Genomic DNA, 27,165 nt, shown 5'->3' with positions numbered 1-27,165 from the left:
TCCTTGTTTTCATATCCATGACCTTGCTCCTTCGTATCTTTATAATCTCCTCCAGTCCCACAACCATATCTCGGGTATCTATGCTCATCTAATTCTGGCCTCTTGAGCATCCTGTCGCTGGGCCTATCTTCAGCTGTCTAGGCCCTAAACTCTAGAATTCTCTCCCTCTTCAATTTTCCATCTCTTTTTCTTCCATTTAAGATGCCCCTTAAAATCTTACTCTTCGACGAATCTTTTGGCCGTCAGCCCTAATAATGATTTATTTGGCTCGGTATTTAATTCTGCTTTATAACGTTCTTGTGGAGTGCCTAGGAATGTTCTATTACATTAAAGGTGCTGTGTAAATATACATTATTGTTGAAACTATAAAATGTTTTGACCAGGTTATACAATGAATACTGTTGTCTCCAGGTATTATGAGAAGAAAATCATTTAAGCCTTAGCAGCAGTAAAAAAGAGTCTTTAGGCCAAGCCCTTAATGTAACAGGATCAAAGTATAAGATCAGGAAAACATGGACTCTAATAAACTAACCGGCGAGGACCTTTTAGAGAAATACAATATGTTACAGTATAGGGAGGCATTTCTGGACTAACGCTTAGAAATAAGCTACGACAGTGTTGCAGGGCGACTACAAGTTCAAATCATTAAAAGACAAACGTAGGGTCATAAGTAAGTTTGCAGTAAATGCTTGCAATAGATTTCTATGCAAGGTGGAAGAGGCAAAACCGTTGAGTCATTTTAGGGGCATTTGAGCAATGAAATTAATTATGTTTCTTTTGGATGGATGAGCTGAAATGACCCAAATGGACTTCCTTGTCCATATTTATCTGTATTGCAGGAATGACTTTTTTTGGAAGTAAAGGTCATTATTTTGCTAGACTAAATGTAATACTATGAATAATTTCAGCAGTTTTAATATATATCTTTTTCTACAGGACCTGAAGAAACCTTTTGACAAGGCATGGAAAGATTATGAAACAAAATTGTAAGTACTTTTATTTTTTGGCTGGGAAACTTGAGTTAAGCTTAATTCCTCGATTCTCCAAGTTAAAACTTGTATTGTATTAACATTTCATTTTCAAAATACTGTTAGTTGGCTATGTTACTTTAGCAAGAATGAGCCAATAGCTGGTTATTTTAGTTGCAGCATGAATTACGTTAGACGGTTATTTGCTGGAATGACAGTCTATCCTTGAAGTCATTTGACTTCTGCTGATCTCAGCCTGTGCTATTAGCGTGCTATTGACAATATGTGAGTTAAATTTGAGTCATGTCATCGCAAATGTTCCCACCTGGGAAGCCCTACTATTTGTTCCCATCCTTAAGGCCCAATGGAAATCCCTCCCCTGTCCGCACTGGATGGATTGCCTCCACTGAGGCATTATCTATAGTCCATCTTGGTCATTATTTGCTTTCCCTGCCTGCATCTCCAAGACCTTATTGGTTCCCCTCACATCAACTCTCTAACCAAGACCTGATTGTGATCCCATCTCAGGCCACTTATTACTTACTGGGCTGTTGAGGCACTAGCAGTGGTTCAAACTTCCAGCAGGTGAACAGTATAGCTTTCACCAATAGCACTACCTCTATGTTAATTGAGTCTAATATTAGATCGCTTCATTGGTGCACATTTTCCTGCTTGGATTGGGTGGGGCATCTAAAAATAGGTGCTTCTGAATTCATGAGAAAGTAGCTTGAATATTGTGTGTTCCATAGTTTTTCTGTATTTGGCTTATGAGTTGACCCTATTTTCTTGGTACCAAACATCATGCTTTTGCATATGTTTGGTATATAGGTTGCCCCCTTCCCCCTTTTCAGATACTAAGTGCTATACTCCCATCAGTTGTCGGCCTCAGTTTTATACCCTTAAAATGCATGTTTTACTTTCCTTATACGTAAGTTGGCACATAGGATCAAGCAGGTGATATGGGCTGTGTTGCAAAGAAGATGCACAGGAGTTTCAGACACACCCACCCAGAGCAGACTGCACTTGGCAGTGTGAGTGCCGAGCAGAAGTCTGTCCTTCAGCAAAGCAAATGAAGTATGGATCTGCTTTCAAGCTAAAAGTCAAAACATTTGTTGCTAACTCGTCAAATAGCTCTGCTGCAGCAAAGGAATTTGCTGTAGGTGAAAAACTGATGCAAGAGGGAAGAAGGAAGAATCAGCCCTAAAGAAGATGCCCAAGACCAATGTGCTATTAGTACAGGACCCAGCCACAGGCCTAATCCTGAGAGGCATGTATTTGAATTGGCCCTCAAAACTCTTCAGCATGGTTACATCTTCACAAGAAATGCAATGCATATACGCGCTTGAGCGGGCCAAATCAAACATCGATCCAGCAAAGATTTCAGACTAACATCTAATGTAGCTGCTTTATGGAACAAAACAATCTAGTGCTGTGCCAGAAGACTAAGTTTGCTTAGAGACTACCAAAATATCTCAATGCCGAAATTACTAGTTTCCAGTGATTCTGCATCCCATTTCCAGTCACACTGGCGACATAGATGACTTGCCCATGGATTTTGATGTGCTTAGCAGCTAAGCTTAGGAATGGAAAGGTTCAAAAAGCATCGTAGTGAAGATGACAGGACATGGTGATACTAATCAGCTTGCCCAATAGAACAAAATTAAAACCTATACTAATTTTCAAATGTAAACTATCACTTTTCCTGTAGGAGCATCTGTACGTGTCCATGATAACAGTTGGATAGATGAGGATGGAGTGAAGTTATGGATCAATAATTAGCAGAATAAGCATCCTGGTGACCTAAATAAAGAATGTTCAGATCCCTTATAACCAGTGAGTTCAAGAGCTATCTGTGAAGAAATAATGCCCACATTGCAGTCATACCAGGGGGTCTAATATCTGTAATTCAACCTAACAAGCCATTCAAGGACCCTGTTCACACCGAATGGACGAGGTAGATGGTTGACAACGAGAAAACCTTCACAAAGAGTGGAATTAAGCGTGCAGCCCAGCTTACGTTTTGTGTGGTTTGTTTATCAATTCATGGAAGCTATAAGTGCACCAAGTATAGGAAAGTAGGACTTAGGAGTAGGCCATTTGACTCTACAAGCCTACTTAGCTTTTTGATAAGGTCATAGTAGTGGACCCGGGTTCCACCTTCCTGTCTGACTTCCTCGCCGATCAAAAAATCTGCCTAACTCGGCTTTAAATAAATTCAAATAGACTCCACTCATTTCTGAGGAGGAGAATTGCACAGGTCAGTTACCCTCCGAGAAAATAATTCCCCTCATTTCCATCTTAAAAGGAAGGCCTCTTATTTCAAAATTGTTTAAAAATTTTTTGCAAGTGTCATTATATTGTTCCCGGATCCTGGCAGACAAACATGTCTGTGAGCTTTCAGGTTTATCTTATGCTTTGAGAGGGGAAGGTTTTATATCTCCATGGCAATCCGAAACATATGGGCCTTGTATTCAGGTAGAAATGCTGATTAGCTATCCTTACCCAATTCACTTTTGTCTTGAAACTGATGGACACTTTGAAGCACAACTGTTTACAACCCAACATTCTCAGCACTTTTCTGGGACCTTGGAGACTTGCAGTGCATCCACTGTTAGCACACAGGTGGCTGTCCTTCTGCCCAAGCATAAACACCTTGCACCACCTTGCCAGTTAAACAATCTGGGCCCTCTTAATTCCTGACAATCAAACTACCCAATTTTACTGTCAGGCAGACTTCAGAACCGGTTATATGACCAATTTCATATCACCTTAAAGACACAGTCCCAAAACACAACAGTCTTACAAACTTCATAATTATAACAATTTATATGAATCTTTTCGTGACCACAGAATGTCTCTCAAGTGCTTTACAGCCAATTAAGTACTTGAAATGTAGTCACTGTTGTAATGTAGGCAATTTCTGCACTGCAAATTCTTACTAATTGAAATATGGTAATGACTGATGTCTTATCTCCACCTGTGCCAGCAAATGGGGCCTCGGTTTAATGTCTCATCCAAAAGATGACATCTCTGACAGTGCAGCATTCTTGCGGTCCTGCACTCGCATGATTTTTATACTACAGCCCCGAATGGTACTTTAACCTGGACCCTTGTTACTTGGGAGGGTGAGCGTGCTACCAATTGAGCCACAGCTAACAAATGACAATGGAGACAAATGGGAGCAGTTCCATAGAAAATTATTCCCTATATATGCTCCATTACCATCCCAATGGTCTCTGCCTCCTTCCAATTCTGGCCTCTTTTGCATTCCCAGTTTTCATCACTGCACCATTAGTCGCCTTGCTCTCAGTTGGCAAGGTACTTAGCTCTGGAATTCTTTTTCCCCAATCTTCCTTTCTACTGTTCTCTCTTCCATTAAGTTGGCCCTTTAAACCTGCCTCTTTGATCAAACCTTTGGTCTCTTCCCTGACCATCTCTGTGACTTGATGTCGAATTTTGCCTGTTAATGTGTCTTCTTCTATGGTAAAGGCAGCACATAAATGCTCATTGCAATGGAAATCAAGTATTAATATAACAATGCATGGTGTTAAGTTGGCCACTCTCAACAGTTTCTGACATTCTTGTGTTGCTGATTCTCTGTGTCTCACTTCCTCTTCTTTCTGCTTATGAACCCTTAATTGGTTTATGCCTCATTATTATTTTATTTTCTTCATTTTGGGTAGAAGATTAGACCACAAGACATAGGAGCAGAATGAGGCCATTCAGCCCATCGAGTCTGCTCTGCCATTCAATCATGGCTGATATGTTTCTCATCCCCATTCTGCCTTCTCCCCATAATCCCTGTTCGCCTTATTAATCAAGAACCTATCTATCTCTGTCTTTAAGACAATCTGTGATTTGGCCTACACAGCCTTCTGTGGCAATGAGTTCCTCTGGTTGAAGAAATTCCTCCTCATCTCCGTTTTAAAGAATCGTCCCTTCAGACTGAGGCTGTGCCCTCTGGTTCTAGTTTTTCCTACCAGTGGAAACATCCTCTCCACGCCAATTCTATCCAGGCCTCTCAGCATCCTGTGAGTTTCAATAAGATTCCTCCTCATCCTAAACTTCAACGAGTACAGAACCAGGGGCCTTAACCGCTCCTCATATGACAAGCTCTTCATTCCATTGATCACTCTTGTGAACCTCCTCTGGAGCCTTTCCAAGGCCAGCACATCCTTCCTTAGATACCGGGCTCACAACTGCTCACAGTACTCCAAATGGGGTCTGACCAGAGCCCTATACATCTTCAGAAGTACATCCTGCTCTTGTATTCTAGCCCTCTCGACATGAATGCTAACATTGCATTTGCCTTCCTAACTGTCGACTGATCGAGCCCGTTAACCTTAAGAGAATCTTGGTGTGTGTTATGGCATGATGTGGTCAGGAATGAAGCTTGCAATGTCTGCACTTTGTGTTTTGGATGGAAACTGTGGTTAAAATATAACCATCGGCCATTCTCTTCTGAACTCAACCTCCAATCAATTTGCTTTTTCCCATTCCTTCACTTCAGTTATGAATCTTATCTCTTCATCTATCTACTAGCCATTCCCTTTCCACCCCCTGGCTAATGTTGCTCCCCAAACCTCTTCCTCTTTGAACTATCTGTTGAACCGCCAACCCTCTCTTCATTCATGTTATCTTTTTTCTTCTCTTCCTGTTGAGAAGGAAGAATGTTCAGTCTTACGGAGAGAAGGCAGGAAATGACAATAGGTGAGTGGCTTATTCAGAGAGCAGATGCAGCACTGATGGGTCGAATGGCCTCCTGCACACTAGCAATTCTGTGAATGCGTAATTCTACTTTTCCTAACTCTTGTTTCCTCAAAGTTTTGTTTACTTTCAAAAAACAATTTATTTAGAATGAAACCAAGTTAGAATTAGGTGTCTCCCCCTTTCTTTGCTCAATACAATTGATACAGAATACCATATGATAAAACATGTAACAATAGGCAGATCAGTAATTGGTATTCCTGCAAGAGGAGCAGATACTGGAGTACTTTGGAATAATTAAATATTTATGTATAATATATTTCAATTTTTGAAGGTCAAGAATGCTTACCATACAAATGGTCTCAAACTATAATGTTCTTTGAGTTTCCCCCCCCCACAAAACTGTAATCCAACCTTCTCTGCAAACGTTTTAACAACATTTCCCAAGGAAGCTGAAATTACTGATTAGGGGTTTGTAGAATTTTTCTTACACTGCCACATGCTAACAATTGGGGGGGGGAAACCTGTGGCCTCTGTTACAGCGCTAAAATTGAAAAGGAGAAACGAGAACATGCAAAGCAGCATGGGATGATTCGAACTGAAATTACAGGAGCTGAAATAGCAGAAGAAATGGAAAAGGAACGACGGGTCTTTCAACTCCAGATGTGCGAGGTTAGATATATATGTGTACATAAATATATGTAAATAAATCTGTCACAAATACATAAGCATCTTTGTATGGCATGCACTTCTGGTTTGCATAAGCCTATTTCCTGTGCATGCCTTTTGTCAATTTTTTGTCAATATTTTATAATGTAAAGGCATAGTCAACATTTTTAGACCACAAACGGCCTCTTTGTTTAACTTGCTGTAGTTTCATGTCTCCGATGGTCATGCTATAACACGAATTGACCAGGATTGTGTTTTAAAAAAAAAAAAAACTGATTTCTGAGTGTGTTTTTCTTATTAGATATTAAAAAAAAAAAAAAATGGGGCACCTGGGAGCTCCTTGCTTTTATTCCAGCCTACCATTCATGGCTGTCTGGACTTTAGGCCACAAAATCCTGACCCACCCATCCTATTTCTTTTCCACAATACTGCAATGGATTGCCTCAAGCCTAGCTCTTTGGTTGATCTGCGCAACCTGTTTTTGGCCAATGTGCTTATTAAATTAACAACCCAAAAGGTCCATGTTCCAAGGGGGAATTTGTTCCACTTTCCGCGCTTTGCTGAATCTCTCTTTCATCTGCTCCTTGGAAGGCAACTGCATCATTTTACAAATGATTCACTGATTATCTATCATTCCTTTCCGCCAAAGAAAAGCACATAAGATCCAAAGCAGTGGCTAAAAAAATGAGAAGCTGAAAAATATATAATTGTAAAAAGACAGAAAAACAGCGTAACATAGTGACTAAACCAGAAAGATGGGAGAGAAGTGAAAATCAGATTTAGAAAGGAAGCAGCATAGCTGCATCCCTGAAACATGAAAACAACACAAAGTAAAGGGAAAGGTCAAAGCATGAGAGAATCTTTACCAGGTGTGTACGAGTGAATGTTAGAAATCTTGACAGCCACCTGCCATTTCTTATCTAGAGTTTTACAAATGCGACCTACGTGAGGTTGTGAGGTATATAAGACCCACAATTGCCTGTTAAATCATTCCCCAAAATGGGAAAACCTGATTATACTTGCAATCACTTTATATCTCACTTCAGCAAATGAGGAAAACATCTTTAGTGGTAACTAATTTGGGTTAATTGGCGTAAACCCATCATTTTGCATCACAGCATTTTGGTATTTCGATATGCTGCATTGCTGCTGATATTTCTGTTTGAAAAAGTTGAATTAGCTTATTTTTGAAGTTTTGTCAATGCTTATTCTAGTCACATGTTCTTTGGTAATTTAATTACTTTGTTAATAAAATGAATGGTATCCTGGAAGTCATTTAGTCCTGCAAAACAAATAAGTAATTATAATGTGAATATTATTATGCTAATGAAATATGCAACACTTTACCATGTTCTTTTAATTTGCCAAAGTTAACTGTAACTGAAACTTTAAATATTAACTTCTTATTGGTACAATGCAAATGAGTCCTTTGAAAGGCAGCTAGAATAATGAATTGTTTGTATTGCATCTGATGATTTACTTGTCGATGTTTTTGTAATTAAGAACATCGTGCTGATATTTTTGAAATCTGCCTTTCTTTGGCTAGTATCTCATCAAAGTGAATGAAATCAAGACAAAAAAGGGCGTGGATCTGCTCCAAAATCTCATCAAATATTACCATGCACAATGCAAGTAAGTCTTTTTTAAAAATCTCTATTTGTTAGCCTTGCATGCTTTTGGATCAGTAACTACAACCAGATATAATCCACCGACTACGGGATAAGCTGGTCCAGTGCTGGTGTTTTGAGTGTTTGCACACTGCGTTTACTCCTACCTCTATTCTTATGTTACAACTGTCAGTGCACTTCAAAATGATAGTGGCAAAAAGAGCAAAGGAAAAGGTAAGAAAAATCAGGATGCAGTGATTAAGTGATGCTAAGTTTCAATTTTAAGAAGCTGAGCTTATGGTATGACGAAATAGCTGAAGTACGTAAAGAATTCCACAGTTTTGAGATCCTGGGAGGAGATAAAATAGGTGTAGGAGACTGAGTAAGTCATTACAGACATAATGAAATAAAAGAAAGAGAGACAGCGTGGTATTTTTGAAGGAAAAAGATGTCAGAGCAGCACTTTAACAAGTATTTTCATGGTGGTATGCAAAAGCTTTTTGTTTAAAAACCTTAATTAAATCCAGAATAATTTGTAATAAACCCATGGGCGGCACACTAGCACAGTTGTTTGCACTGCTGCCTCATCGCGCCAGGGACCCGGGTTCAATTCCGGCCTCGGGTGACTATGGAGTTTGCACTTCCTCCCCGTGTCTACGTGGGATTCCTCTGGGTGCTCCCTTTTCCTCCCACAGTCCAAAGACGTGCAGGTTAGGTGGAGTGCCATACTAAATTGCCCCATAGTGTCCAAAGGATTAGGTGGGGTTACAGAGATGGGGTGGAGGCACGGGACTCGGTAGGGTGCTTTTTCCAAGGGTCAATGGGCCGAATGGCCTCCTCCACTAAGGATTCTATGATTCTATATTTTATGAATTAAATAATGATAGAAAATGCTAAAAGGTTGAATAAAACCTGAAAGACTAACACAACTCTTAAACATTTACATAGACCTTTATAAGACCTCAGAATATCCCAGTGTACTTTACAATCATAAGAACTAGGAACAGGAGTAGGCCACCTGGCCTCTCGAGCCTGCTCCGCCATTTAATGAGATCATGGCTGATCTTTGTGGACTCGGCTCCACTCTCCGGCCCGTACACCATATCCCCGAATCCCTTTATTCTTTAGAAAGGCATCTATCTTTTTCTTAAAAACGTTTAAAGTAGGAGCCTCAACTGCTTCACTGGGAAAGGAATTCCAGAGATTCACAACCCTTTGGGTGAAGAAGTTCCTCCTACACTCCGTCCTTAATCTACCTCCTCTTATTTTGAGGCTATGCCTCCTAGTTCTGCATTCCCCGACCAGTGGAAACAACCTGCCCGCATCTATCCTATCTATTCCCTTCATAATTTTACATGTTTCAATAAGATCCCCCCGCATCCTTCTAAACTCCAATGAGTACAGTCCCAGTCTACTCAACCTCTCGTCATAATCTAATCCCCTCAACTCTGGGATCAACCTAGTGAATCTCCTCTGCACTCCCTCCAGTGCCAATATGTCCCTTTCTCAGGTAAGGAGACCAAAACTGAACACAATACTCCAGATGTGGCCTCACCAACACCCTATACAATTGCAGCATAACCTCCCTCATCTTGAACTCCATCCCTCTAGCAATGAAAGACAAAACTCGATTAGCCTTCTTAATCACCTGTTGCACCTGCACACCAACTTTTTGCGACTCGTGCACCAGCACACCCAGGTCCCTCTGCGCAGCAGCATGTTTTAACATCTTACCGTTTAAATAATAATTCATTCTGCTGTTATTCCTCCCAAAATGGATAGCCTCACACTTGGCAACATTGAATTCCATCTGCCAGACCCTAGCCCATTCACCCAACCTATCCAAATCCTTCTGCAGACTTCCGGTATCCTCTGTACTTTTTGCTTTACCACTTATCTTAGTGTCGTCTGCAAACTTGGACACATTGCACTTGGTCCCAAACTCCAAATCGTCTATGTAAATTGTGAACAACTGCGGGCCCAACACTGATCCTTGAGGGACCCCACTAGTTACAGGTTGCCAACCAGAGAAACACCCATTTATCCCCACTCTGCTTTCTGTTAGTTAACCAATCCTCTACCCATGCTACCACTTTACCCTCAATGCCATGCATCTTTAGTTTATGCAGCAATCTTTTGTGTGGCACCTTGTCAAAAGCTTTCTGGAAATCCAGATATACCACATCCATTGGCTCCCCGTTATCTACTGCACTGATAACGTCCTCAAAAAATTCTACCAAATTAGTCAGACACGACCTACCCTTTGTGAACCCATGCTGCGTCTGCCCAATGGGACAATTTCCCTCCAGGTGCCCCGCTATTTCCTCCTTAATGATAGCTTCCAGCATTTTCCCTACAACCGAAGTTAAGCTTACCGGCCTATAATTACCCGCTTTCTGCCGACCTCCTTTTTTAAACAGTGGTGTCACATTTGCTACTTTCCAATCCTCTGGGACCACCCCAGATTCTAGTGAATTTTGATAAATTATCACTAGTGCGTTTACAATTTCCCTAGCCATCTCTTTTAACACTCTGGGATGCATCCCATCAGGGCCAGGAGACTTGTCTACCTTTAGCCCCATTAGCTTTCCCAATACTGCCTCCTTAGTGATTACAATCATCTCAAGGTCCTCACCTACCATATCTTTATTTCCATCAGTCATTGGCATGTTATTTGTGTCTTCCACTGTGAAGACTGACCCAAAAAACCTGTTCAGCTCCTCAGCCATTTCCCCATCTCCTATTAGTAAATCTCCCTTCTCATCTTCCAGAGGACCAATATTTACCTTAGCCACTCTTTTATGTCTTATATATTTGTAGAAGCTTTTACTATCTGCTTTCATGTTCTGAGCCAGTTTACTTTCATAGTCTACCTTACTCTTTATAGCTTTTTTAGTAGCTTTCTGTTGTCCCCTAAAGACTTCCCAGTCCTCTAGTCTCCCACTAATGTTTGCCACTTTGTATGTTTTTTGCTTCAATTTGATACTCTCCCTCGCCTCCTTAGATATCCATGGTCGATTTTCCCTCTTTCTACCGTCTTTCTTTTTTGTCGGTATGAACCTTTTCTGAACACTGTGAAAGATCGCTCGGAAGGTTCTCCACTGTTCCTCAACTGCTTCACCATGAAGTCTTTGCTCCCAATCTACCTTAGCTAGTTCTTCTCTCATCCCATTGTAACCGCCTTTGTTTAAGCACAAAACACTAGTGCTTGATTTTACCTTGTCACCCTCCAACTGTATTTTAAATTCCACCATATTGTGGTCGCTCCTTCCAAGAGGATCCCGAACTATGAGATCATTAATCAATCCTGCCTCATTACACAGGACCAGATCTAGTACCGCTTGTTCCCTTGTAGGTCCCATTACATACTGTTCCAGGAAATTATCCCGGACACATTCTATAAACTCCTCCTCAAGGCTGCCTTTACCAACCTGGTTAAACCAATCGCCATGTAGATTAAAATCCCCCATGATAACTGCTGGACCATTTCTACATGCATCAGTTATTTCTTTGCTTATTGCCTGCCCTACCATCCTGTTACTATTTGGTGGCCTATAGACTACTCCTATCAGTGACCTATTCGCCTTACTATTCCTGATTTCCACCCAAATTGATTCAACCTTGTCCTCCATAGCACCAATATCATCCCTTACTATTGCCCGGATGCCATCCTTAAACAACAAAGCTACACCACCGCCCTTACCATCCATTCTATCCTTTTGTATAGTTTGATACCCTTGGATATTTAACTCCCAGTCGTGACCATCCTTTAACCATGTTTCAGTAATGGCCACTAAATCATAGTCATTCACGATGATTTGCGCCATCAACTCAATTACATACCTTTGAAGTATACTTACTACTGTAATGTAGGAATATATTTCTGTGAAATTAGAGACCTAAACTACTCTACATGCTTTATTTTAATGTAAATATTTGTTAGTGTGGTAAATTTTTAAATCTGATATTGCAACTGTTTGTAGATATTCATGTAGAAGCCATATGCTGTTACTTACAAATACACTTTGTTGTTGTAGATTTTGAAAATTGCTTAGAAATATCTACAGATTGAACTGTGGTTAGTATGAAAAATTAGAGGCATTCACTAACTGTTCACACACATTTTCTGGCAATATTGTACGTACAAAAGTTATAAATGACTGAGAATCTTTTAAAGTATCTTTGATTTCTAATCCTATCATTACGTTCTTGTTTCATCTATTGCTTCACATAAAGAAAATTAGATTAACCAAGAGCGTAGGAGGAAAAATTCAGAAACTTGCATTTTACAAATGAGGGTGAAGCCAGAAAGACCCAGGTCTTCAGTGATTACAATTTTATCACTAACTCCGATTCTCAAATTTTTTTTCCAAGTTTTTTTCAGGATGGCTTAAAAACAGCAGATAAGCTGAAACAGTATATCGAAAAACTGGCTGCTGATTTATACAACGTAAGTAATATATTTGAAAAAGTTTCTCATGACATAATAGTTGAATGTGTTATTGTTCAAATTTATTTAAATTTGCCAATCACTAACTAATTGTCTAAGTTTGCTACTTGCATGGTGAGCTGATTTGGACAGTTAATTTCACAATTTTTAGCAATTACATAAAACTCTGAACACGTGTAGTGTATTGTCTGCATCTGTTCTAAGTTATATATTGTATTACTCTTTAGCAGTAGAACTCGGACACAGTGGGCGGAATCTTCCCCAAAATGCACAATGTGTTGGTTCAGGTGAGAAAACTGGTGAGAAGCTCGCAAGCTTCACAGTCGGTTCTTCTTGCCGCAATGAACAATACTCTGTACAGTTTTAATGAGGAAACAGGATTCACACTGTCAGCTGGAGGGGCAGGGGCTAAAGACACTGGAAAGGTCAGTAATCCCAAGATCGGGGCACCCCAGTCACCAATTTAAGTAAAAGACCCCTCCATACCCCTTCCACCAGGAAACGGAAATCACGCCCACATAAATCCCATTTTGGCTGTCCCGTGAGATTTCGTGGCCCCTGTGTTGACTGGGAAGATCTTTTTTTGAGGCTTCTGTTGGCCTTGACCACTGCTGAAACTTGCTTATTTAAACTGGAATAAATGTTCTCAAAAACAAAAATTTGTATTTACAGACAGTTTTAACAAAAACATCGATGAAATGGCTGCTGAACATCGTAGAGTTGCATAGTTGAATCACTTCTGGCTCCTTTTGGCAAAGGCACTGGGGGCGATTCTCCGATATTGAGGTCAAGTGTTCGCGCCGTCGTGAACGCCGTCGCATTTCACGACGACGCAAACAGGGCCCGGACACGACCAATTCTGGCCCCCACAGGGGGTCAGCATGGCGCTGGAGGGGTTCACGCCGCTCGCCAGTTCCCCCAAAGCCGCTCCAGCATCCTTACATGCCGCCAAATGGGTGCCGCGCCAACCCGCACATGTGCAGTTGGGGCAGTCCAATCCTGCGCATGCGCAGTTGGGCCGCGCCATCCTGCGCATACGTGGGGAACGTCTTACAAACGCCGGCCCTTCACCAACATGGAGCCAGTGTTCTGGGGCCATGCGCGGAAGGAGGTAGGCCCGGGGGGGGGGGGGGGGGGGGGGGGGGGGGGGAGAAACCGGCCCGCCGATTGGTGGGCCCCGATCGCGGGCCAGACCCCATCGGAGCCCCCCCCCCCCCCCCCAGCGTTCCTGCAGAGTTCCTGCCGGCGGGAACCTTTCGTGTCGTAGCGGCCGCTCGGCCCATCCGGCCGGAGAATTGCCGCTCGCCAGTTCCCCCAAAGCCTGCACACAATCTGCAAGGCACAAGTCAGGAGTGAAATACTATGGCTACCTGTTCTGGTAGCCATAGTATTTATATGTATATTTCTTTTTTTTATTTGTTCACAGGATTGTGGTGGGGGTGGGGGGGGTCGTCGCTGGCTGTGCCAGCATTTATTTATTGCACAACCGTGAGGGCATTTAAGAGACATTGCTGTGGGTCTGGAGTCACATGTAGACCAGAGCAGGTAAGGTCGACAGATTCCTTTCCTAAATGACATTAAAGAACCAGATGGGATTTTATGACAATCGATAATTATTTCATGTTCACCTTTTAATTCTAGATTTTTTTATTGAATTAAAATTTCACCATCTGCCATGGTGGGATTCGAACCCAGGTCCCCAGAGCATGACTCTTGGCCTCTGGATTACTAGTCCAGCGACAATACCACTACGCCACTGCTTCCCCATATGGCTAGTCCAGTTCAGTTTCTGGTCAATGGTAACCCCCAGGTAATGGCATTGAACATCATGGGGTGATGGTTGGATGCTCTCATGTTGGAGATGATCATTGTCTGGCACTTGCGTGGCATGAATGTTCCTTGCCGCTTGTCAGCGAAGCCTGGATATTGTTTAAGGTCTTGCTGCATTTGAATGTGGACTGCTTCAGTATCTGAGCAGTCATGAATGGTGCTGAACATTGTGCAATCATCAGAGACCATCCTTACCTCTGTTGGAAGGGAGGTCATTGATGAAGCAACTGAAGATCGTTTGGCCTAATGCACTACTCTGAGGTGATGATCCTGCAGTGATGTTCTGGAACTGAGATGATTTATCTCCAACAACAACAACCATCTTCCCTTGTGCTAGGTATGACTCCAAACACAGAGATTTGATCCAGATCCACAATTGATCCAGTTTTGCCAGACCCCCTTAATGCTGCACTCGGTCAAATGCTTGCTTGAATCAAGGTTTGCCACTCTCACCTCACCTCTGGAGTTCAGCTCTTTTGTACATGTTTGAACCAAGGCTGTAATGAGGTCAGGAGCTGAGTGATCCTGACGAGCAATCCTGATCAGGGTTTTCCTGCTGTTAGATATATGCTTATGGAAACCAGGTGAGTATGGATTTTGTCCTGCCTGTGATGTCTCTTGGGTTGAACGGCCTACAACATTCACTATCTAGGTTGACTAATAAAGAATAATCACCCGGATGAAGTAGCAGTGGACATCTGGCACCAGTGTACCTGCATCCAAAAATGAACTGGTATCTTTAAGAGGAGGATAAAGAAACAAAATAAATGTTTTAGAATTGAAAGTTGGTTAAACTCTTGTCGTTTTTAAAACCAAACTTTTGATGTCTGTTTCCAAAGTACAAATGATGACTTCTTGATTTTACTTGCTTTAGTATAATCTTCCAAATTTCTCTTGATTTGGGAACCATTGCTTTAAATTGTGAAAATTGTTCATGCTACTCTGCTGTTCAAGAAAGGTGAGAAGAATAAATCAGAATGCCAGTTAACCTAACATCTGCTGTCATGAAATTGCTGGAGTCTACTTTAGGAATAGGTGACTGAACACCACAACATTTTCTGCTGATTAGAGACAGCCAACATGGATTTATAAAGTGTAGGTCTTGCATGACAAATTTGATTGAATGTTTTCAATAGTTGACTGTGGTAGTGTGGACAGGGGAATGTTTTCAGATGTTACATATATGGACTTCCTGAAGACACTTGAAAAGCCCTTCCTCATAGGTTATTGTTAACTGTAGTTGAAGCTCATAGAATTGAAGGCAAATTATTGACCTGGTTGGAAAATTGGCTGAATGGCAGGAGACAGAGAGCAGGGATAGCGATCACAGTGGAGAGCCTGGCATCAGCCACATGAGTGGAGGTGTCCAAGGTGCGGCGTAGTCGGTGACGGCCATGGCTGAGGGCCTTGGCATACTGTCGGACTCGCTGGGGGATGTGACCCAGTACCAGGCGGATTTTGATAAGGCATTGCGGAACATGCCCCTTTCTCAGATGGGAATGGCCGAGGTGCTGCAGGGGTTGTCCTGGTCGCAGGTGGGCATTGCAGAGGAGCTGCAGAGCGTAGCCCAATCACTGAGGAGCATCGCCGACTCCATGGTGCAGTCATTTGGGATCCAACAGGGTTGGCAGAGCCACATGGTGCAGGGGCAGCTGAGGCTCAATCCAGCTGCCCCTCCGTTCCGAGGTGAACCCCAGGGCCCCATTGGCACCGACCAGGAGGAGGGTGGTGCAGGGTGGCAATGCAGACCCATCCAATGGACTGGAGATGGTAGCCACTAGCTCCCTCGAGTTCCACCCCTCTGACAAAGCCGCATCTCACAGTCAGCACCAAGAACAGGGCGGCATGGCTGTGCATTCGCTGACGTCAAGTGCACCAGGGCCCTCCGGCTCAAGACCCCAGAGGTCAGCCGCCAGGGGCATCGAAGGCCACGGAACATGGTAGGCAGCTGGCTGCCACCATCTCCACACCTAGATATAGCAGTGAAGCAAGGGAGGCCAGCCATGTTGAGAATCACTGAGAGGGAATTAGGGTGTGGGGGAGAGGGGGGGGGGTGTACTTGGGGAGTAAGGAGGGGAGTGTGCATTGTCATGTGAGAGTCCCTTTAAGAAACGTGTGTTTTATCAAATGACTGCAGTGATGTCATTGTGGGGGTGGACCTGGGCTCTGCTCTGCTTTTTACATTCGCTTTGAGCTGGGAGCTGTTTTGGCTCTGTGCTTTAGTTTCGTTTTCAGTTGGAGAGCTGCATTCAAACCAAGCAGATGTATATTGGTCTATCTCTCTGTATAGTAAACAAGGTGTTTAGATCACTTGATAATTTAAGAGCTGATAACTGTCCTCTGTGGAGAATTCAAACCTACTAGGCGGGATTCTCCAATCCCACAGCAGAGTGTTCACACCATCGTAAACACCGGCGCGTTTTACGACGGAGTGAACGGGCCGCTCCCACGTCTAATTTTGGCCCCTACAGGGGGCCAGCACGGTGCTGGAGTGGTTCGCGCCGCTCCAGATGCAGATCCTGGCATGAACTGGGCGCCGCGGGATCCGCGCATGTGCAGTTACGCTGGTGCCAACAAGGACATGCGCAGTGGCGCTGGCGCCAACATGCGCATGCGCAGTGGCCTCCTTCAATGGCCGGCGGCGACACAACATGGCGCAGGGCTACAGGGGCCGGCACGTAGGAAAGGAGGTCCCCAGTCACAGAGGCCAGCCTGCCGATCGGTGGGTCCCAATCGCGGGCCAGGCCACATCGGAGACCTCCCCACAGGCCGCCACCCGACCCTTACATACCAAGGTCCCGCCGGCTCAGAGGAGGTTAGAACAGCGATGGCAGGACTCGGCTCTTTTCCTATGGCCGCTCAGCCCATCTGGGCCAGAGAGTCGGCAGGCCGGCCTGCGGAGAATCGTGTGCCGGCGTCGGGGTGGCGTGGCCCATTCGCGGGGATTCTCCGGCCCGGCACCGAGCTGGGAGAATCCTGCCCACTGTCTTTGTTAAAAGATGTTTTGGCTTATGGATGTTGTTCGGGAAGTTACTACGGGTTACCTATAGAGTACTGTATCTTCTTGGGGGGTTATCAGTGTTAGTAGTTGATAAGATGTTTATTTTGTGTTTATAAAATGTTAACTGGATTCATAGAATAAACATTGTTTTGTTTAAAAATACTCTTCGTTTTCTGTTGCATCACACCTGTAAAGTGGGCCCTTGTGCTCCCCATAACCAAAATCTATTAAAAGTTGTGGGTCAGGTGAACTCCATGATATACTTTGGTGTTCTCTAAACCCTGGCCCATAATAGCATGGTGGGGAGGAGGTGTTGGGGGCTTTCGGGGGGAGGGTGGGGATAGTGGGGTGGCGCACTCAGGAGAGTGGGGCAGTGGTGTACACTTGTACGAGAAACATGAGAATACCCTCACCACAACCAGTTTGACACTTTGACTCTTCGATCCGCAATGCAGGCTATCCCCCATTCCTCCCAGACATGGGGTCTTGCCCCACATGCGACACGCCCTGCCCACGTACACCTTGCCATGGCAGTGGAGGGGCCCTACTCACCGGACTGCATCCCAGACACCCGAATAGAATGTCACCAAACCCTGGCCACGCATATGCCAGCACCGTGGCACAATGGTTAGTACTGCTGCCTCACAGCTCCAGGGACCCGGGTTCAATTCTGGCCTCGGGTGACTGCCTGTGTGGAGTTTGCACTTTCTCCCCGTGTCTGCGTGAGTTTGCTCCGGTTTCCTCCCATGGTCCAAAGATGTGTACATTAGGTGGATTGGCCATGCTAAATTGCCCCTTAGCATCCAAAAGGTTAGATGGGGTTGCGGGGATAGGGTGTAGGCATGGGCTTAAGTAGGGTGCTCTTTCAGTGCACCGGTGCAGACTCAATTTGCCGAATGGCCTCCTTTTAATCTATTCTATGTGCCAGGGGCTGGGCCCAACCCTTGGGTGTACAGGGGTTGGCTGCTGCGTAGGTGGTGCTCCTCCCGCAGTGTTCAAGCACAGTGTCTATGCATCAAGGTGTTATTGGGATGCTGGGCAATGTGCCCCCCTTCTACATGGTTCGTCCAGCCATGGGGATCCACTTGGGATGTGAGAAGTGCTCACTTAACCACAATGCCAATTCCCTAAAAACAATCGTCTTCAGCCGGACAGACAGATGCCTTTGCGGTCAGTGTGAGTTTATGGGTGGTCAGTGGCGCAGACTGTCAAGGACTAGGGTTGCCCCTTGGCCCCGATACCCCCAGCACCCCATGGTAGTCCACCCGTAACCATAGCAGCACTCTCCTGGTTGTCCCCCCACCCCCATCCGCGCACAGGGGCAGCATGCACAATGCTCCCGGGCTCATTGCCTGTGAGTGAAGATGGCTGCTCACCTCCTAGGGTCCCCCAGCAGTCCTTCTACCAGGTTCACATTTTTGAAAAGGAGTACTAATTGGTGCCAGTGCGACTACCTGTTGGGGAGGTGACTTCGTTACCGGAGGTGGATCCCGTTAATTGCATGGAAATAGGATTTCTCCAACGGGAGTGGGCCGGTTGCATCGCAAATGGTTTGGCGCCCGGCGCGTTTCTCGTTTTTGGCGCCTTCTGCTATTCACTGGTCTCGCCTTGCTCGAGTGCAACAAGGCTCCAGAATCAAACCCATAGTCTGAAACTTCCAGTCAGACCTTTTGGGAGTGAATTAGGAATTTATTTGTGCAAAGGGTGGTAGAAGTTGGAAATCTGCCACAAACCTCGAATGATGCTAAGATAATAAAATTTTTGATGCTGCCACTATTGTAAGCCAAGATCAGTTCAAAGTTAAATGACCCTGAGTGAACTGATACCTAATTTTCTGTATTACAGACCGGATGCATTCATAGTCTTCCCATTGTAATTAGACTAAAAGAGATCTCTGCGTTTCAATCTCTCAGACTGCCCATGCAGAGGGAGAGAGATGTTCCAGCCAATATAGACTGAGCTTTGACCTCTTTCCTCAACCCTGTATGTTGAGGATTGATCTGCTGCACTGTCCTTCGATGCTATCACCTTGAATAAAAAGCTGTCCCCTTGTTGTGGAAGCTTAGAGCACCGACTTGTCTATTTTGTTGTCAACAGCAATGTAAATTGGTAAAAAATCATTTTCAAGCTTAATAATTAAAGGTTCCAAGATTTTGGGTTGGGTATACCGTGAAGAGAAAGTGAAAAAGATTTGGAAGTCATGGACTTTCAATGTTGAAACATTGCAGAAACTCAATTTAAAAGCAAGCAAAATGATGGGTGCCAAGGGGGAATTATATAGCTATTCGACTATAGTGTACTTCACCCTCACAAAGACTCTTGGGAGTTACGAACAAGGCCTTTATTACAATCATAATGAGGTTCCAAATGGCATGTCAGAGAGCACTGATTCAAGAATTGTACAGACAGATATACTTTGTCAAGAAATTAGCACATAACAATCATTTGTTACAAGGTATCTATGTCCAGTCAGTGCAAAGACACATACATGCGGTCTCCTAATATTTACCTCAGTGGTCTGTCATCTGGTTTGCGTGTATCAGTCCCCCGCCGCGAATCCCTGCTGTTTAATGGTTCCTATTGAGGTATGGAGGCTGCAATAGACGAGCAGCTCTGTGATCCTTGACCCGATTCCATTATCTCCAGACACCCTGGCATCAAAGAAAATGGTAGAATATCCCACATTGTTATTACAGGCTTCAAACTCCAACCCGAGAACTGGCCCCAGGCAGATTGTTTCCTTAGTGTGTCTTGCAGTTGACAACTTCAGCGAAACAGCTTGTATATGTAATGCAGATCGATACAGATGAGTTTTAATTCCTTCAGTGGATAACTAAAGTTTTAAAAACTAATTCTAATATAATATTTTTTTCCCTCATCATTCCCTCATCCCAAATCTTTTGTATATATAGCTACAGAGACTATACTGAGGTTTTTAAATGCACTGATCAAATTGCACATGCAGCACTGTCTGCAGTTCTGGTTGCTGCACTATAGAAAGAAGGTTCATTCTTCTTTTCTGACTCTCTGATGAACAAGAATTGTGCAATAAATAAAGAGAAAAAAACCAAGTAAAGTTTGGAGAAGTCCAAGCTTGACAATGTGGCGATCAAGTTGTGTACTGTTTGAGTTATACAAAGTATTAGACCCTGTTACCACTAAAGCATTGACCACCCAACTAACTTTGCTGGTGTCCATGCTAGTTGATATTGTTAATGACTCCCTTAAAGTTCTGTCCCTTTGTTCTTTAAATCTGCCATCATCACTCCTCCATCCTTGCAAACCACCACCTCAGTCCAACCATCCTTTCCTCTTCAAAGTGCTTCAACTTGTTGCATCCCAAATCCATGCCCATATTTCCTGGAACTCCATGTTGGAATCCCTGAAGTCAGTTTTCTGTACTGAAATAGCGCTTACCAAAGCCATAAATGCCATGCTGTGTGATGTGACCAAGGTAAACTAGCCCTCATCGTTCATCTTGATATTTCTGCAACTTTGGCACAGTTGACCACACCATCCTCCACCAGCACCTCTCTAAGTTGTCTAGCTGGGTGAGGCTGCACTTACCTGGTTCCACTCTTATCTGTCTAATCATAGCCAGAGGGTCAGTAGTTGCTATTGCTGCTCCCATGACATTACCTCTTTTGTCCCCTATGGATCTATCTTTGACCTCCTGTTTCTCAGCTACATGCTGCGCCTTGGCGACATGTCCAAAAATGCAGCATTGATTTTTGCACGTATGCTGATGACTCACATCACTACCTCACCATCATCTCTTTCGACACCTGCATTGCTGTTAAATTATCAGATGACTTTTTGTGACATCCACTACCGGATTAGCAAAAATTTCCCCCAATTAAATTTTGGAAAGACTGCAACCATTATTGTCCCTCCCTGCCACAAATTTGATTCCTTAGCCCAACTCTACCTCATTCCTTGGTAATTGTCAGAGACTGCATCACATCGGCTTCTCGTCAAGCAGTGCCTCGATTTTAAAATTCTCTTACTCCCTGTGTAACTTCCCCCGTCTCTCCTCCAGCCCAGATATGAGATTATCATAGATATCATAGAATTTACAGTGCAGAAGGAGGCCATTCGGCCCATCGAGTCTGCACCGGCTCTTGGAAAGAGCATCCTACCCAAGGTCAACACCTCCACCCTATCCCCATAACCCAGTAACCCCACCCAACACTAAGGGCAATTTTGGACACTATGGGTAATTTAGCATGGCCAATCCACCTAACCTGCACATCTTTGGGCTGTGGGAGGAAACCGGAGCACCCGGAGGAAACCCACGCGCACACGGGGAGGATGTGCAGACTCCGCACAGACAGTGACCTAAACCGGAATCGAACCTGGGACCATGGAGCTGTGAAGCAATTGTGCTATCCACAATGCTACCGTGCATTGTGGATATCTGTGCTCATTTAATTCTGACCTCTTGTGCAGCCTCAATTTTAATTGCTTCACCATTGGCGGCCCTGTCTTTAACTGCTTGGGCCCTAAACTCTGGGATTTCCTCCTTGCCTCTCGACCACTCTTCCTTATTTTAAGACTTTAAAAAACTTAGCTCTTGCATCAATCTTTTAGCAAATATAATCCACAGTCATTACCTGAGTCGTCCATTCAGAACATTCACAATCCTCTATTTAAAAAATGATTCCTGCCTTTCAATTTGTGAAGACCATGAATGATGTTGAATACCTGGCAGTCTTCTCCAGTGGTTAAAAAAAAATTAACTTCAGTAGCATCTTATTGCAGTTCAGTATCTTGATGCCAAGTATCAGATGGTTCACCCTTTGATGTGTTATGATGAGTGCCTTGTAATGTGACAAATAGAACTATGCACTTTAGATGAATGACAACCAGTGTGTTCAATATCACATCCTGTGATTTTTGTTATCTTTCATGTACTGTACAATTCAAACCTTATTTACTGCTTTGTTTTCTACTGTGAGATTGTTTTCTCGGGTTCAGCATGACTGGTCACTCCCATAAGTAGACCTAGTCTCCAAAATGATCTGCAGTGTCTTTCCTGCCCTATATTTAGGTAAATGATGCTGACACTTGCAGGGGCACAGCAGAAAACCCTTTTTCTGTGTTTCACTAATGGAATATAACCTGTGACTCTTCTGTTTGAATGCCAATGTGGACACACACTTGCCAAGAGAAGATACAGGTTTTGGACCAACAAATGTTTGTTCATGGTGGATGAATAAAAATATAACATCGTAAAATGCATACTCATCTGTGCTCCTTTAATGTAAAATGCATACTTTTCTATGCTCCTTGAGTATGTAAAAGTAATAAATACACCACTCACTATGTCACAATGAAGACATTTAACAGATGTATGTTTACTCCAAGCTCAATCTAGCCTATCAGTGACAGGCTGAATGTTTTAATAAAACTCGCAGGATATTTATTAAGGCAACTTAAAAAGTTTAGCCTTGCAGTAAGTTGCTGTAAATGCTAGCTGTCTGTATATTTCCAAATGGAAGTCTGTGCCTCCCCATGCCCTGCTTGTTTCAAGCTTTCTATCGTATAAAACTCTCGCTAATCAATGGTCCTGTCTCAGGCAATAATCTGTCAAAGCTACAAACCCTTGATGACCCCTATCATCTAACCTATGACCAGACAGCATGTGAGCACTCCTTCAGATACCTTGTCACAAAGGCAGCCGTTGAAAACAATTGGATGAATATCCTTAATATGGCAACCTTCACCTCATATAACGGTGGTTACACCTTGGTGGTCAGCTGTGCTAAGTAATGCCTGGTGTCAATTCTTTAGCAAGCTGGAACATCAGGATCACATGCACAGAACTGACAGATGACATGAGGTGGTCAATAATGCATGCAATACAGCTGTGATCAACAAGGAACTTTATAGGTTTTGTAAGGGCCACGAAGAATCCAGCACAAGTTTTAAGGATACAAAGTAATAACATTTATTTACTATAACATATATACATAACAGCAGCAGTAACTTCCCTTGCTACATACTCCTTCCTGCTGGTTCCTGAACTGGCCAGCTTATTTATACTGGGAGTTTACGAGTGGTTTCTCCGCCCCCCCCCCCCCCCCCCCCCCCCCCCTCATTGGGGAAGCTCATACTCCCACAGGATTGTGGGATAGTCATTAGTCCCCAGCCAATGGTAAGTAGGCAGGTTATAACAATAGGCTAGCTTGGTGACTTGTAGGAATGCTGAAAGCGGATCACTGAAAGAAAAACATTACACATTCACCTGGCAGGGGAAGAGTTCAGAGGAAACGTGCAAGGAAGTCTCTATTCTCAATGCTAGAACACCCGTCCCACAAATGGTTCAGAGCATGTTCTCCCCATCTGCCTTAAACTTAAACCGGGGCAGTTAAACTCTTGAGTATCTATGCTGCAATGCTTCAGGTGAAAGAGCAATCCTGTGAAGAGCTTAACACTGTTATCAACAGAATCCCCAAGTCAGATCATCTTTACTTACCTGGGGGATTTCAATACAAGAGAGGGCTTGGACTATGAGGCACAGCCCTCCTGCCTTAGACATCATGGTCTGAGAAAGATAAATGTGAATGGACAGAGACTAAAGTTTAGCTGCCACTATGTGCTTTGTGTAACTAACACCTTTCAGAACAAACCATGCCATAATATGACCTGGAGATTCCAAGATCAGGATATTAGCACCAACCAGATCTGATCATAACCAGATGTGACTCTGAACAGCATTCTCAACGCATGCAAGCACCAAAGCGCTGGCTTGTGATGCAGATCATTCCCTTGTAAGCACTGGGGTGAAGGTGCAACCCATGAAGCTTGTAATTCACAGTAGAAACGCCTCCCTTGTACCAACGTCAATCTACTGCAGAAAAACCAACAATTTCACAATTACCGCTTCATCATTTGTGGAGGTCACAAACGGCCTCCACCTTATTTATTGAATCTTTCTCAGCTAACTCATCTGTTCTGAACTAATCATTTTCTACTGACAATGCTTTGTGCAACCATTAGTATTGACACCTTGCGTTCCAGTTAGTACAAAATTCAAATATTTAGCACAGATTAAAAGATAGGCTTCGTAACAGCATGTTACAAAGTTAAGCCAAAAGTGCTTATTCCAGGCTTTTATATTAGCAACCTGTCATGATATCCACATTAGCATATCATGGTGCAATCACACACACACACTGATGGACAGGTAGTTGGGCCAACCAACACACACACAACATCGCAGCCAATCACCAGTGAGAGCACACGCACTATAAAACATGGAACACCACGGTTCCCGCTCATTCTACCAGGAGGTAGCTCAGAGCACAGAGCTCACAGTGCCACTCAGACATAGACCATGTGCTGAGTGCCTCACCAAGATAGTGAAAGGGCTGGGTCCACAGGTTAGCTGGTGAAGCACAAACCTCAGCCAGCAGTTATTAGTTATTATTGTAGAAGACAATAAAACAAGAGTTGTACCATTTACAACCGTGTTGGTTCATTGGTGTATCGGAACACCCAACACAACACAACCCTCATCCAAATAAAGACCAGAACATTGTAATTGCACCCAACTGACATGCAGGTTATTTTCAAACTGCAGATAAATTTGGCAGATTCCTTTATGATATGGAAATCCAGTTATGAGTGAAAAGTTCAAACAGCAGAATACATGAGGTAAAAGCTTAATTTTGTAATGTAGAGATGATTTGTCCTTATAGTGTAATTATTGTTGATGTTTTTCTTCCTGCGCTGCTGTTCCCCTTGCAAGGTTTTCCTGAAAAGAGTTGCTAGCCTGTGGGCTTGAAGCTTGAGGGGCCCCCTCCGCATCAAACATGGCTGACCAAGAGTGTGTCTCCTGCTCTTACCATTGTCGTGTGTTGGAAGGATTTTGCAGGTTGATACTCAACCTGTTGCCATGCTATGAATGCACCTTCCTTGGCCTTCAAGTCCTGGGATGGGACTTGAACCCAGAGTTTCTGGCTCAGAGACAGGGGCGCTAACCACTGCCCCACTACACCACCATTTAAAGTTTAATGCAGTATATAAAAATAACCTGGCCACATGATGCAAATTTCATCAAAGAAAATGGTCCTCAATGATTTTTGTTCTGTGGGATGGCTGCAGTTTGCTTTGCCCACAGATGGGTTGAATTTCTTTCGAAGAATAAGGAAGGACATATCAATATCTTGGCAGAACTCTGGCTGCTGTTGAATAATAAACTGGTTTATTCATCCATTTGTACATATTAAAAACCAATGTTGATAATTGTTAAAAATTGGTTGGTGATCTTTTATTTCGTCCATTCTTGCAGAAGTCCTATTCGTGAGTCCATCCATCAGTGTAACATCTTAATTTTTTGTAGCTTTCACAGAGAAAAGTTATTTAGATATGCAATAATAAAAAAAACGCAGCTTTTATTTCTTGATGGCTTTGATTTTGAATTTTCACTGAGTATCTTAGTGAAGGCATTGTTGAACTCCAAAATAATTTGAACATATATTAATTTTAAAGTGCATAAAAAGCCATCTAATTGGATTGATAGATTGACTAATATATTTTCACTATGTTCAAAACATATAAAGTTGACCATTGCCAGTTTCCTTAAACTTCCAGAGGCATGTTGTATAATTTTTAAGATGAGCTATTAATGACTGTCATTTTGGACAGTGGATCTCAAACTAAGGGTCGAAAGAGACTTTACGGGGATCCACAATGTGTGGATGTAGTGGTCAGGAGTAAGTGAATGAGCACCAGGCAGATGCATGCTCTGTTCCTCTGGGCTCCTGCTGTCTTGGTGCTCTCTTAGTTTACTTCAAATCTCCAATACTCGGATGTCCCACTCCCTCTTTCCACTGCCCCCTCACCTCCCACCACCGCTCCTGCTTCCTCTTACTACTGCTCTCCCTCCACCCAATCTCAGCATTATTAAAACATTCTACTGCATATTTATGTTGATTATATGGTATAATGACATGGATCAATGATTTGATGATCCTTCAACCAAAAAGTTTCGGGAACCACTGATTTTGCAGAGTAGTAGGGATACTGAAGTCTCTATAAATCTCACTAACATGTTGCAAAGCAATATTCTTCCACCGGAGTCAAATTTTACTTGATGAAAGAGGAAATCTCAATAAAGTAATCTTAGCAGTAATCATGTTTGTAGTTGTTACAGGGATTTTTCTTGGTTAAAGCAGATGAAGTATGAGCATAAGCTGCTTTAAAAGATTCATGTTTTCTAAGAGGTTACCTAGTTGATTATTTTGAGAATCTGCTTAAACTAATTACAAAATAGGTCATTGAGTATTTTATTCGGAAGAAACTGATAATTCTAACTTATTGTATTTTACTTTTTGGTGTCAGATAAATAACAAGACTTCAATTTTAGTGTTTGTCTTTTCTTGCAGATCAAGCAAACACAGGATGAAGAAAAGAAGCAGCTTTGCACACTCCGTGACATGCTCAAATCCTCACTGCAACTTGAACAGAAAGAGGTAAGTGTACTTGAAGTAGTAAGAAGTTACATTGCATAATCAATGTAATTTGACTATACTGATTTGACTGATATATATGCTGGTTAATCATTGCATCTCATTTTAAAAGAAATTCTGGTATTGTCTGAATTTCTTTGGATAATGTCATTAATTGTTTTGAAAGGCAATGTTCAATCAATGTCTTGATTATTCTCAATGGCTGGGTTTGGGTTGTAACCCATTAGAGAGACATGGCTGCAGGATAATGAAGACTGGGACCTGAATATTCAAGGGTACATGACATTTAGGAAGGACAGGAAGCTAGGAAAGGTGGAGGAATAGCTCTGTTAGTTAAGGGTGGCATTGATACAATGGAGAGAGATTACCTTGGTTCTGGATATCAAGATGCAGAATTAGTTTGGGTAGAGAAAGATAAGAATCACTTGTGGGAGTGTAGAGGGGAGGGGGTAGAGTT

General features: G+C 43.0%; 1 protein-coding gene across 3 annotated transcripts in view; it reads left to right on the top strand.

Moving 5' to 3' along the window:
• Positions 1-27,165, top strand: part of LOC140385184 (arf-GAP with SH3 domain, ANK repeat and PH domain-containing protein 1-like) — a 414,311-nt gene that overhangs the window by 172,958 nt on the left and 214,188 nt on the right. For all 3 annotated transcript variants that reach the window (XM_072467067.1, XM_072467065.1, XM_072467066.1), the window contains exons 7-11: positions 937-986; positions 6,218-6,347; positions 7,891-7,976; positions 12,326-12,401; positions 26,625-26,711. In XM_072467067.1, coding sequence (XP_072323168.1) covers positions 937-986; positions 6,218-6,347; positions 7,891-7,976; positions 12,326-12,401; positions 26,625-26,711 — 429 coding nt within the window. The remainder of the gene's footprint in view (positions 1-936; positions 987-6,217; positions 6,348-7,890; positions 7,977-12,325; positions 12,402-26,624; positions 26,712-27,165) is intronic.

The sequence above is a fragment of the Scyliorhinus torazame genome, chromosome 11 (assembly GCF_047496885.1).
Source record: "Scyliorhinus torazame isolate Kashiwa2021f chromosome 11, sScyTor2.1, whole genome shotgun sequence".
Taxonomy (NCBI): domain Eukaryota; kingdom Metazoa; phylum Chordata; class Chondrichthyes; order Carcharhiniformes; family Scyliorhinidae; genus Scyliorhinus; species Scyliorhinus torazame.
Note: the sequence above shows the minus strand (reverse complement) of the source record. Positions and strands in the feature narration are given on the sequence as shown.